General features: G+C 57.5%; 1 protein-coding gene across 1 annotated transcript; it reads left to right on the top strand.

Moving 5' to 3' along the window:
• Positions 1-750: 750 nt before the first annotated feature.
• PROZ (protein Z, vitamin K dependent plasma glycoprotein) lies at positions 751-13,222 on the top strand. The gene is given in 9 exon segments (XM_067713789.1): positions 751-1,076; positions 3,574-3,737; positions 4,991-5,015; positions 5,457-5,570; positions 6,500-6,631; positions 7,322-7,407; positions 8,922-9,039; positions 10,088-10,648; positions 10,651-13,222. Coding segments are annotated over 9 exon segments (1,323 nt in total). The 5' UTR covers positions 751-1,000; the 3' UTR covers positions 10,698-13,222.
• The last annotated feature ends 76 nt before the right edge of the window (positions 13,223-13,298 follow it).

The following is a 13,298-nucleotide window of genomic DNA, read 5'->3' as shown; positions in this document are numbered from 1 at the left end:
CGGGGTAGCTCTGCATCAGGAGAGCCCGGGGCGCATCACCGAGTGGGGGTGTGTCCTCACCGACGATGCGGACGGGAAGCAGGGCTCCTGACAAGAACGGGGTTCAGCCCTGGTCGCCGAGGTGCCCACGTCAGAAAGAACAAAACAGCTGGGAAAAACACACTACACGAGCCTTCGAAGGAAACCAAGAGGATGCGGGGAGAGAGGGCACCGTGCGGGTGCTCGTCAGGGGCCCCTTAACAGGAGGGAAGCCCGGTGTGCGGGCTGCCGGCGGAGGGAGGGAGAGAGACAGACAGACAGAGACACAGAGCCAGAGCCAGAGTCAGAGACCGAGAGGGACAGAGGCAGAGCGCCCCCGGGGGGCCTCGTGCTGACCCGCTCGGTGAGGGGGGATGAGTTTGCTGTCCCCTCAGACGGAGGTCAGAGTATCTACCCCCTCGTGGCGCTGCGCGAGGCTCTTCCCGAGCGGCCCCCAGGCCCGCTTCCCCTGGCACTTGGTGCCCCAGGAGAGCTGGTCTCACCGGGAGGTGCTGGGCTCCTCAGCCCCTCACAGGAGCCCCGCTGGACCGGCCTGGAGGGCGCCCGCCCTCGAGGGTCTGCCTTAACCCCCAGCCCCACCCCGGGCAGGGGGTCGCTGCCCCGCTCTGTTCGGGTTACCCCCCACCGCGCTGTGCCGCCTTATCTGTCGGCGAAATGTGCCACTGTGTCTCCCCGCCCCCGCGGCGCAGGCCCGGTTCCCGTGGGACGCCTCGGCTCCTGACCCCCGACCTCCGACCTCCGACCTCCTCCCGAGGAGCCGCCCCAGCTCCGTCCCTGTCGGCCTCGGCCTTTCATTTCTCCGTCTTGCCCTCTTCGCCTTAAACGGAAAAAGGCAGGACTGAAGCCTCTAGGACACTGCATTGCCCGCTGGCCTCCGCGGGCGGCCTTCCTCTGCGGGGCTGCTTTCCCGTCCGCACCCGCTCCGAGCCGAGCCGGGCGGCGCTCTGGCCGCGGGCTGAGCATGGCCGGCCGCGGGCCGCCGCTCGCCCTCCTCGCCCTCCTCGCCCTCCTCGCGCCGCGCGGCGCCCAGCCCGCAGGTAGGCGCCACCTTGGGCATCCTTCCTGACTCAGGCTTGCGGGTGGGTGGGTCGGGGGCTTTTTCTGGGAGCCGAGGGCCCCCGGCGGGACCAGCATGATCTGAGCCCAGCTCCCGTCTCTTCGCCGCTCGTGACGAGTATGTTGGAAGCGACCGTGTCCCTCGGGGGCCCCGGGGGCCCCGGTGGAGCCGGCCGCCGGTTCCGGGGCTCAGGACTGGGTAGGGCACGGCTTCTGGGGGCGCCGGGAGGGCACCCCAGCCCCTCATGCCCCCCCGCCCGCGGGCCTCTCCCCGTCCTCAACCTTCCTTCACATTCAGACCCAAACCAGCGACCGCAGATGGGGGGCCCTGGAGCCCTGCCGCCCACGCGGCCAACGCGCCCCCGCACCCAACCGGCGGCCAAGGTCAGGTCGCCAGGAGCTCAAAACACACCAGACTGCAGAGGTTTAGCACAGAAATCAGAATGCAAACTCAAATTAATAGTTTTTTAGCAATTGTTGTGTGTTGAAACAGAAGTATTTTGGATCTATTGGGTTAAATAAGTATATTATTAAAATGATCATAACCTCTTTCCTTCAATGTCCTAAATGTCCGGGGACACTCGTGACCACAGGGCCTGCAACCGCTTCTCTCGGCTGCGCTGCCCACCTCGGCCAAGGCTCCTCTTACAGTCAGTGGAACCTTTAGAATAAAACCCAAAGCTCGGAATGAGATCTCAGTAAGAGACACCCCCACCCCCGCCGCCCCCGGCAGCACACAGCTCACAGCCGCGTACAACTGTGCACGATCGTGTACGAGGTAAACGGCCGAAGCAGCCTAAATAAACGAGGACTCGTGAAACGCTGTCCTGGAGGGGCCACAGATGAGATACCCAGAAAAACCCTCCCGATAACGCTGAAAGCAGAGTAAGTATTTTATCCCATGTTTGCTACATGCCCCTGCCTGGCACGAGGGGAAAGACCGACGGGAGCAAAAGAATGAACGAGGCAGTGGAGCGCCCACCACCCTCGGCTCCCCGCAGCCCCAGGCGCAGAGCCTACACGGCGCGAGGGGACCCAGGAGGAGGCCCCACCCCAGCTCAGACCACGCTTGGCACCACGTGGGGGAAAGAGACAAGCTCCGCGGCGGGATGCTGGTGCTGGGTGGAGAAAGAGAAACCTCTCCGGAGAAGCAGTCACTGCAGTCGGCTCAGGGGTCTGCGGCGACTGCTTGTGACTGCAGTGACACCCCAACGATCCAGGGTCACGTCAGGGGGAGACATGGGTCCTCACTGCCTCGGGCTCCCTTCTCAACCTGGGGCCTCTCATGGTAAAAGAAAAACCCAAACACACAAGGAAAGAAGACAACCAGAAACTTGCAGGAAAAAGAGTAGAATCAGACTCACAAAAACCTTGATACCCAGACACAGAACACAGGACATGTGATAGAGGTACGGCAAGAAAACAGGAGACATTAAGATGCCCAAACAGATGTGAAAAAGAATCGAACAGAACTTCTGAAATGGAAAAAATATTCATTGGAATTTTAAAATCCATTCAATAAATGAATCAACACAAAGCATTCAGGGAAAAGATTCTCCTTTACAGCAGAATGACGATTAGTAAGTGCAGAAGGAAAGAGGGGTGTAAAGTCACTCTTCTGCAATTAAAATGGTAATAACTGATTCAGGAAAAACTACTTCATTGACGCTGAAAACACTCGGCTAAAGACTGTTGGGGGACAGGACATTCCTATCCCAAAACATCTTCCTCACAGTGGAGAAATCTGTGGACACCATCTATGCAGTGTCCCCCAAACTTCATGTTTACCCAGAACCTCAGAATGTGACCTTAGTTGCAAATAGGGTCTTTGCAGGTGTATTAATTAAGAGGAGATCATCCTCAGTTAGGGTGGGCCCTAAATCCAATGACTGGTGTCCTTATGAGGTGGCTCTACTCAGTCCTCCCCGCTGTGATCCTCATCCTCATATTCCAGAATGATGCTTAGAGCTCCAGCCATCACATCTGTGTCCCAGGTAGCAGGATGGAGAGAGGGACAAAGAAACGGCCAGGGGCCACGCCAGTTGTCTTTTTCAAGAAGGTTCCCAGGAACCTGCTGCCTAGCCCTTCTGTTTGCATCTTGGTGGCCAGCGCTCAGCCATGCGGCCACCCTTAGCACCAGGGGAGTCTGTCCGCGCAGCCATGTGCCCAGCTAGAAATCGGGGGCTCTTGTCCTGGCAGAGGACTGCCCAGGGGGCAGCCTCTCAAACCCGGTCTCCACCCCTTCCTCGCGGGCTCCCACCCTCCTGTTCTAAGCTCACTCCTACTCACCTGGCTGCACGTAAGGGGCCCGGGGCCCAACGTCGTGGTGAGCAGGAGGTAAACTTCTTCCCGGGTCTGAGGGTCAACCGTTGGGTCTGCTCCTCCCAGCACCGCAGAGCCTGGCCCTCAGGATGTGGGTGGGAGTTCTTGGGTTGCCCGCCCACGCTGAGGCGCCTACACGCCTGTCTTGTTCTGCAGTGTTTCTTCCCACCTCAAAAGCAAATGAAATTCTGGTGAGATGGAAACGAGCCAGCTCCTACCTTTTGGAAGAGCTCTTTGAGGGAAATTTAGAAAAGGAATGTTACGAAGAAATCTGTGTCTACGAGGAAGCACGAGAAGTATTTGAAAATGACGCATCCACTGTATGTATCCCCCCTGCCACAGACTCACACGCTTTCTGATTATTCCGCTGCCTTAGAGGACATATTTTCTCAAAGAGGCTGAACTAAATTAATTAACCTATTTACTTACCTGGGAAGTTGATCTAATCCTAATTGTACAGATGAGGAAACAGAGACACAGAAGTGAAATCACTTTCCCCAGCCAGTTAGTGGGGCACCCGGGATGGCAGCTCAGTCCCACCACCTAAACTCTTCAGATTAAGCAAGTTAGCACATTGAGTAGCCGGACTCCTCACAGAGGTCACTCAGCTTGACAGGACTCTGACGGAATTTAGTATTTTTAATAAAGATGTAATTGTTTCAATGTGTCAGCAACGCAAAGATCCTCCCTAGGATGCCTACGTGGTAAGAACATCTCTCATAATCTATAACTTGGATTACAAGCGACAACACATACACTCTGAATAATACAACTGAGAACTTGCCATTCTCAGTTACTCATAAGCTTATCAATCAGTAAACAGAGGGCCTGAATATTTGTGTGTAAATATTTCAGAATAGTAAAATACGTAATAAAGACTTCCCAGTTCTACATATTAAAGCAGCAATATTTAAAGGTGATTCTGAACAAAATGTTGACCCGTTTCTCTAATATATTTTTAAAGTATTTTAAAATCATAATTTCTTAAATGCCCATGTATAAGAAAATGATCTTTAATCAAACTAAGAGAAATTAAAACTTCCTGGTAAAGTTGTGCTTGAGTTGTTAGAAGTCCGAGTATGATTTGGGGAGATGCAATTACTTATATGTTTACCCTCCAGGCCTTAAGTCTGAGTAATTCTCCTAATTTTAGGTACCGCCACCCCAAGTTAACATCCCCCCCACATTTTTAATCCTTGTTGAATTGGCTTATAAAACAGAAGAAGTGATGTGAATTTTCTACATCTGCCTCAGGCATTCTGCGGAGTGGGGCCATGGAGACAGGCCCGGGAGGGGAAAGGGCCTCGCGAGGCCGTGGTGTTTGTGCCACGTCTTAGACTGTTTTCCCTTCCTCAAATGGGTCACCGTAAATAAATACTGAATGGGACTTGGGACATGGGTGTATTAAAGATGATATTAAGTAGATGTAAAGAATTTTACATTCTTCGTTTCAACCAGTATTTTCCTATGAAGTGAATAAAATCAACATTTTCTTATTTTCAAGCCCGGCCACAGGAGAAAACACGGAACACAGATGTCCCATTTGTAACACTTTTATGTTTCTCTTGTACAGGATGAATTTTGGAAGACGTATCTGGGTAAGTGTCTCCTCCACCTACTCCAGAATTCTTTCCTCTTCTCCTCCCTTTAAGGTCAGGGGAGGCAGTTGGCTCACGAGGGCTGCTAATTTGAGGCCAGTGGATTCCAGATTTCGAGCCTTGGGCTCCTGGAACCCCTGACCCAAAGGAAGGGCCTGGCACTGCCCGAGGACGAGGGTGGGAAAGGCCCCGAGGTCCCGCCGGGATCAGGGGGAAGCTGGAGCGGCCTCCCGGGCTCCCTTGGGCCTCGTGCTGAAGGGTCAGACCCGGTTGAGGAAGGCGAGGCTTGGGGGATGCTGGGCGTCCCTGCGGGGACCACAGTGACAGGAGAGCTCGAGGAGGCGCCGGCGCTGGTCACGTGGCCGCCCAGCAAGGAAAGGGGGTCCTGGAGGGACGTCGGAGGGTGTTACCCGCAGGCTGTCCTCACGTCCCTATCGGCAGGCGGCTCCCCGTGCGTCTCCCGGCCCTGCCTCAACAACGGGTCCTGCCAGGACACCATCCGCGGCTACACCTGTACCTGCGCCCCGGGCTACGACGGCCGGGACTGCGCCTTCGGTGAGCACCGCCCCCCCCCCACGCCCGGCCTCCGCCCCGCCCCCGGCCTCCTGCCCCGCCCCCGCCCCGGCCTCCGCCCCCGCCCCCGGACCCCCGTCCCCGGCCTCCGCCACACCGAGCCCCCCCCCCGGGGATGAGCAGGAGGAGGCCCGTGGTAACCCGGCTTTCCGCTGGGAATCACACCTTGTGAACGGCCCCTGTTTCCCCCGTGGGGTCCCCTCCTCTTCCTCCCAGCCCCCCGCCCCGTCCAGACCATTCGCGATCTACTCTCCTTTCTCCCGGGGCCCGGCTGACCCCGCTGGGGGTGATGGGTCTGGGGTGGTCAGCCTATGAGGGGACCGCACCCGGCTCTCTGGGTCGTGGGTGCGTGACCCGGCCTGCAGCCTCATCAGCTGATGTCCCTTCAACATCGTGAGACTATCCGTGGGGGGTGGGCGGCGCCAATTCCTGTCAGTGGTCGTTCGTGCGGCAGTAAACTCGCGTAATGCTCCCGAGGGCCAACGCGGAGCCCGTTTCCGGGACGAACGTTACGTCCAGCCTGGATCCCCGGACTCCAGCTGCCTCCTGAGCGCCCCGCCCAGTGCTGTGTGGACGCCCCAAGTGCAACTCGCGCCAAAGCAGGGCTTCCAGCTTCATCCCAATGCCCACCTGGAAGAAGCCCCTTAAAGGGAGCGGCTGCTGCGGCGGGAAGTGAGCCCACGGCCGGGAAACGAGGATCCTTGCGAGGGACTTGCAGACCTGCCCCCCCGCAACCGAGCTGCTGCTCTGAGGACGGAGCCCTGACTGCTCCTCGCCCCTTCCTGACGCGGGAGTCGAAACGCTTGCCTGGCGACGTTTGGAAGGAAAAGCCAGAGTCCCAGTGCGCAAGGAGATTTCAGAGTGGCTATGCCCAGGGTAACATGTCTGGTTTTCCCTTCTTCCCTTTTCAGCTAAAAATGAATGTCACCCTTTGAGGACGGATGGGTGTCAGCACTTCTGCCACCCGGGGCCGGGGTCTTACACGTGCAGCTGTGCGAAGGGGCATAAGCTGGGCCAGGACCACAAATCCTGCATCCCCCACGGTGAGTCCCCTCCGCTGGGCCTCCTCCTGCAGGGACCTCTGACAGGCCACCTCCTCCCCCGTGGCTGGGGGGGTCCTCCTCCTCCGTGGCTGGGCGGGGGGTCCTCCTCCTCCGTGGCTGGGCGGGGGGTCCTCCTCCTCCGTGGCTGGGCACGGGGGTCCTCCTACTCCGTGGCTGGGTGTGGGGTCCGCCTCCTCCGTGGCTGGGTGGGGGGTTCTCCTCCCCCGTGGCTGGGCGGGGGGGGGTCCTCCTCCTCCGTGGCTGGGCGCGGGGTCCTCCTCCTCCGTGGCTGGGCGCGGGGTCCTCCTCCTCCGTGGCTGGGCGCGGGGTCCTCCTCCTCCGTGGCTGGGCGCGGGGTCCTCCTCCCCCGTGGCTGGGTGGGGGGGTTCTCCTCCCCCGTGGCTGGGCGCGGGGTCCTCCTCCTCCGTGGCTGGGCGGGGGGGTCCTCCTCCTCCGTGGCTGGGCGCGGGGTTCTCCTCCACTGTGGCTGGGCCGGGGGTTCCCAGTCCCCTGCTGGGCTTGCCCGGGGCCTTCTCAGTCCCTGAGAGCAGGTCGTTTAATCTCACCTGCTCTGTGAATTATCTCAACCTAGCGGGCATCCAGGAATAGGCTGAAGGGTCAGCGCCACAGATAAACCCGACGTCTGCCCTGGGAGGCACTGACTTTTCTTTTCATGTGGCCACAATGAAGACAGGTGTGCGTGCGGAGCCCTCATCTCTGACGGCCTCCTGGCGTCACAGGGATGCGAGCAGGACCCTCCGACTTTCCCGTGGCAGGTAACAGAAACATTTTATAAATGTGTTTTAATCTTTTGTTACAGATTTCATCCTATTTGTCATCTCCACCTTCTTTGATTTAGGTGAACTACTTACAATCTCAACATCACACTTCAAAGCACTTTCTCATTCTGAACTCACAGCTTCAGTGTCTTCATTATTTGCACCAGATAAAAACATAGTTTTATTTACAGCCATCCAAGGCCTTTCTTAGAGTCCAAAAACCGTTTCCAATGTTGCTGCTCTCAGAAGATAGGCATCCTGGCGGCGCTCGGGTGGACACGGTGGGTCCAGAGCCAGAGCAAGGCCTGGGCCCTGCTCACAACCAGCTGGCGGAGTCCAGCTCCGCTGCCATGTTCAGGAAACGTCTCTTCTTCGGCACCATTTCTGTTATTTTCCTGTTTCTCCCTTGCCTGGTTTGGAAGCTAAATATTCTATTTCTCTTCATCCAGTGACCACCCTTGACACTGAAACTTTCATATCTAACTTAGCAATACCTGAAGTTATAATGTTTACCCTTCTCCCAAATTATTTCAAGCACCTCCCACTAGGCTCATCTGCTATTTTGCCCAATATTTTATCCTTTTCTTGCTTTTTTAGTGACTCCACAAAGTAAGTATTATTTCTAATCATGCCGCCAACATGGGTTTGGGTTACCTACATTTTGCATTTTCCTTGCAACCCAGGCCCTTAATGCAGATCATCCCCTTCTGTCTCGTCTGTCCTTTAGAACAGCCCTGTCGATAGAAACACAATATCGGCCACAGACGTAACTTAAATTTTCTAGTAGCCACGTGCATAAAAGTAAAAGCAGGTGCAATTAATTTTGATAGTGTGTTTTACTTACCTCAATACATCTAAATATTATCTCAACATGTAATGAATAGTAAACAATGAGAGACACTCACATTTTCTCTTTCAACTAAGCCTTTGCCCTCTGGGGTGTACAGCCTTTTACTCTTGGAGCACATCCTGGCTTGGACCAGTCAATCTCAAGTGCCCAGTAACCACAGCGACCACCATGGTCGACAGAGAGCTGTACAGGGCCCTTTGGTGAAGGGGCTGCCTCAGCCCCACGTGCGTGCGCGTGTGCGCACGTGTGCCCATGTGTGGAACGCGTCTACTTCGCCCTGCTGCTCGCAAGCAGGTGGAGCGGGGCAGAAGCGTTCGGCTGCTGGGTGGAGGCCTGGCCAGACAACGGACAGAGCTCAGTGACCACCGGACCCGAAAGGACCGAGGGAGGGGACATCAAGTGAGAGGCGGGGTGGAGGTGGGGATCTGTCCCCAGCGGGACCGTACCTTTGCTGCCTGTCCTCCTGAGCGTCCATCTTCCAAGTGTCCATCACTCACCCCTTCTCGCCCCTCCACTCCGTGCGCTGAGGCGGCCTCAGCAGTGGGTGGGCTGGGCTGGGCTCGCTGGAGGGGTGTGCGCCCATCTTCCTAACCACGACACTATACTGACCCGAATCCTGAAAACTGGCACCAACTCTTTATTGTCTGTTTGGTTTTTAAAGGTAAAACTAACAAATTCTGAAGGAGAAGACTTCTGTGGAGGTGTTCTAATACAGGACAATTTTGTACTGACAACAGCAAAATGTTCACTCTTGTACAGAAACATTAGTGTGAAAACAAGTAAGTATTTTATCATTCTTTTTAAAATAGATTTATTTATTTATTTATTTATCTTTTAAGTTTTGGCTGCATTGGTTCTTCGTTGCTGCACGCAGGCTTTCTCGAGTTGCGGTGAGCCGGGGCTACTCTTCATTGTGGTGCGCGGGCTTCTCATTGCGGTGGCCTCTCTTGTTGCGGAGCACGGGCTCTAGGTGCGCAGGCTTCAGTAGTTGTGGCACGTGGGCTCAGTAGTTGTGGCTCAGTAGTTGTGGCACGTGGGCTCAGTAGTTGTGGCTCACGGGCTCTAGAGCGCAGGCTCTGTAGTTGTGGCGCACAGGCTTAGTTGCTCCACGGCATGTGGGATCTTCCCGGGCCAGGGCTCGAACCCGTGTCCCTTTGCATTGGCAGGCAGATTCTTAACCACTGCGCCACCAGGGAAGCCCTGTCATTCATTTTTATAAGATCACATTGGAAGTAAAAACTATCCTATGTAGAAACAAAAATTTTAATCTAGAATTTTTGTTTCTAATGCAATACAGACTGAGCTTATCTTCCTCACAAAGTCATAAAGCAACGGGGACACCTAGTGGAACTCTGGGCACAGCAGGCAGACAAATGCGGAATGTTTAGTCTAAGGAGGAAATCACAGCTGGTGAAACTGTCACTGCGAGGCACTGATACTGACGTGGGGCAGCTCGGATCCCTGTCCACCCCGGGGCCTGGGCTGTGCTGTGAGCTGCTCCACAGCGATTCCCAGGACCCGCAAATATACGCTCCAGCCCCAGACACTTTTCAGTCAACAGAACGTCGGCCTAGAAAATGACATCCGAAAAGCCAAGCTCTGATTGGCTTGGAGAGGTTCCTCCTAATTTCTTCCTAGTCTTTTGACCGGTTCAGCAACCCGCACTGCGCTCTGCACCCGCGCCCCCACCCCCCCCCCGAACACCTCACTGGGTTTCCTAGAGGAGAGTGTGGGAGAGGCCCCTCTGTGGGGTAGCCCCTGTCCCCTGCGCGCAGGAGCCGGGCGGCGGGGCGCACGTTGTCACCTTGACCCCCCGCCTCCTTCTAGGTTCCCGCTGCCGGGCGCGCGAGGCCCCGCCGGCGGTGGAGGTGAAGGGCGTCCACGTGCACACGAGATTCGAGGAGGACACGGGGGACAATGACGTGGCCCTGTTGGAGCTGGCGCAGCCCGTGCGCTGCCCCGACGCCGGGCGGCCCGTCTGCACTGCCGAGGCCGACTTCGCCGAGCGCGTCCTCATCCCGCGGCCGGGCGTGCTGGGCGGCTGGACCCTCCGTGGCCCCGAGCTGGAGCCCGCGCGGCTGCTGGTCAAGCACGTGGACCCCGGGGAGTGCGGCCGGGCCCTCAACGCCACGGTGACCACGCGGACGGTCTGCGAGCGGGGCGCGGCGGCCGGGTCGGCGCGGTGGGCGGCGGGCGGCGCGGTGGCCCGGGAGCACCGCGGCGCCTGGTTCCTCACCGGCCTCTTGAGCGCTGCGCCCCCCGAGGGCCCCGGGCCGCTCCTGCTCATCAAGGTCCCCCGATACGCGCTCTGGCTCCAGCGAGTCACGCAGCAGCCGAGCTCCGCCAGCCAGAGAGGCGACCACGGTCACAGAGGCGACGAGGAGCCGGTGCTGGGGTGACAGCGCCCTCAGCCCCTCCCCCAGGACCCCTCGTCTGAGCAGAACCCCGGGGAGGAGGGGAAAGGGCGCGCGTCCAGCAATAAAAGCAGAGCTGCCGGCACCGAAAGGCGCTTTCCTGAAACGCCAGGGAACAGAGGGGTTCGGTCCAACAGCGGTCGCGGGGGCGGCGGCGTCGCAGCGACCTCCCCGCCTGCCCCGGGAGGGCAGAAGGAGCGGGCAGCGCGAGGGGCTGGAAGGCACACCGCGGGCCTCCGCGCGGGCCCGACCCCGGGGCGGGAGCAGCGGAGCGGCTGGGCCGAAAGGCCGCAGCCCCACGACGAGGGCGGCGCAGGGACCGCGCGGCGACAGCCCCGCGGCCCCGTGACGCCGCCGCCTCCACCCACGCCGACGGGCCGCGAGTCCAGCCCAGCCCGAACGGCGCTTCCCGCAGACCCGACCCGGGGGGCGGGGCGGCCGGTGCCCGACCGGCAGGCGAGAGCGCGTGGGTGCACATCACGTCTATTTCCCCGTTAATGTCTAAGCCGGAGGTGCCCAGTTCCCCCGAGGGAAGGAAGGGCTCTCCTGGCTGACAGCTCCGCGGCCACCACGGCAGGGCCTAAAGGCAGCTCCCGCCAAAGGCACAGGCGGGGGCGGGCTCCTTCCTGACGCGCTGCTGGGGAGCGGAGGGCTGTTTTAAGGGGTTAAAACTGTGACTTACACACACTCCTCACCGGAGAACGGAGCTTAAACACAATTCAGATTTTTAAGTAACAACCCTTAAACAAACAAACACGATGCTTGTTTCACTTCTGACATTATACTGCAACCCCAGAGTTAGCCTTTTATTGGCCAGTCTGCAGCAGCGCTGGCCCATTTCTCTGAAAGGACCTTGGCAAAAATAAATATGTGAATCTGACGCGAACTAAGGGACAGGGTAGTGGAGGAACAGGAGAGGACTCTGACGTCTTACTGAATGTGGCTGTGTTATCTTCAAACTCTCATGAGGTCATCGGGCCACTGCTCTGAACGGCTACCAAGGATTTAAAATCCAGGGGATGCGCACTGCAACTTCTACATAAATAGTTCTGTAAAGGTACCTGCAACCTCGCGGATGGCATTAATTTGCCCTACAAATCTGGATTTGCTAGAGTAGAAACCCTACCTGGAAATTATGACAAACACACACAGCACAGGCAGAGGTAAGAATCTCCCTACACCATTTACAGGCTCTAAAAACAAGGACCACTGCAGAGAAAGATACAGGCCTGCAACGCAGCTGAGACGCAGAGGGCCATGCGAAATGAAAACTGCTCTAGTCACGTGTATAACTTAATAAGTGGTTAGAAACCACACGAGGTAAGCAAATCAAAACAATAAAACGCAAGAAAAGGGAACTTGATTAGATGGCCACACCCATTCACGCCCGGGTACAGACTGTCTGCTTCCAAGTTTGGGGGCAGCGCGAACAACGCCGCCAGGCCTGTGTTGACGAGGCCAGGCCGGCCGCTCCACACACAGGCCTCCAGACCAGTGGGAACGCGGGATGCTCGTGCCCGAGGTTCTGCTTCTTTCATTGCCAAGTACAACCCCGTGTTATGGTTCACGGTCAGTCCCTGATTTTCTCCTGTTCGAGAAAATACCTGAAAGTGTTGAAAATGCCCAGCTCTCTACGCTATGAAATCCAGGCACGCTCCCCGAAGTCCAGCGCTCACCCCGCAGCGAGGACGCAGCTCTCATCCGTGAGGGTGTGCCCGGCCCCGCGGAGCAGCGATGCCGTGACAGCAGTGCCCCAGGAAACACGGACTGTCTCACCATGGCCGTCTGCGCCTCCCCCAGGCCACGCTCTCCTGCTCAGGGAACTGGTGGGGGGAGGCGGCTGAGGGCCTGACACCCACGGCAGGCTGTCCCCTCCGCACTGCCCGTCCCCACGCCCAAGTGTGGACATGCCCAGGGTGGAGGTCACACTGTTGACTCGGAAGCCCAGCTCACAGAAGTGGATCCAGCTCCACCTCTTCTCTGGGGTCCTCGCTCTCGGAATGCGGCTCCATCCGACTGGAGAGGCCCACATGGAGCCCGGCTGAGCGCATCAGAGCCCTGGGACGATGTGCCTTCAGGGTGGGTCACTTGTGCAGCCTGGGAGAGCCCTGCAGATGAGCCACGTGGAGCAGAAGCCAGGAGCACACTGCACACTTCTGAGCCAACTGGGACAGTCGGTCTGGCAGCTGGAGCAGCCGACGCGGGGGGGGGACAGATGGGAGGCCTCGGCGGGGGGGGCGGGGGGGCGGTGTGTGTGTGTGTGTGTGTGTGTCTCCACGTCCCACAGTGGCTCTTCTCCGCGCAAAGGGCATGCGCCTTTGCAGCGATGAGCAACTACAGTCCGTGACGTTTCCTTCTTTAGTAAGTTCTGCACAGACAAAGGAGACGCGCACACTCTGAAAAAACAGCTATGACACCTGGGAAATTTAAATCAAAGTAAATTCAGCTTGTAAAAAGAAGCACTAAGTTAACCCAGCATTTTGATCACACAGAATGTTCAAATTTAACATAAAAAGACGTATCCCAGAAGATACGGTAGAGAAGACACCTTTTTGTATAAATTCAGATCACCTTTTTTACAGAAAGAGTTAAAAGATGCCTTCGTGAAGAACACTCATGAGAAG

Source organism: Pseudorca crassidens, chromosome 18, assembly GCF_039906515.1.
Source record: "Pseudorca crassidens isolate mPseCra1 chromosome 18, mPseCra1.hap1, whole genome shotgun sequence".
NCBI lineage: Eukaryota > Metazoa > Chordata > Mammalia > Artiodactyla > Delphinidae > Pseudorca > Pseudorca crassidens.
Note: the sequence above shows the minus strand (reverse complement) of the source record. Positions and strands in the feature narration are given on the sequence as shown.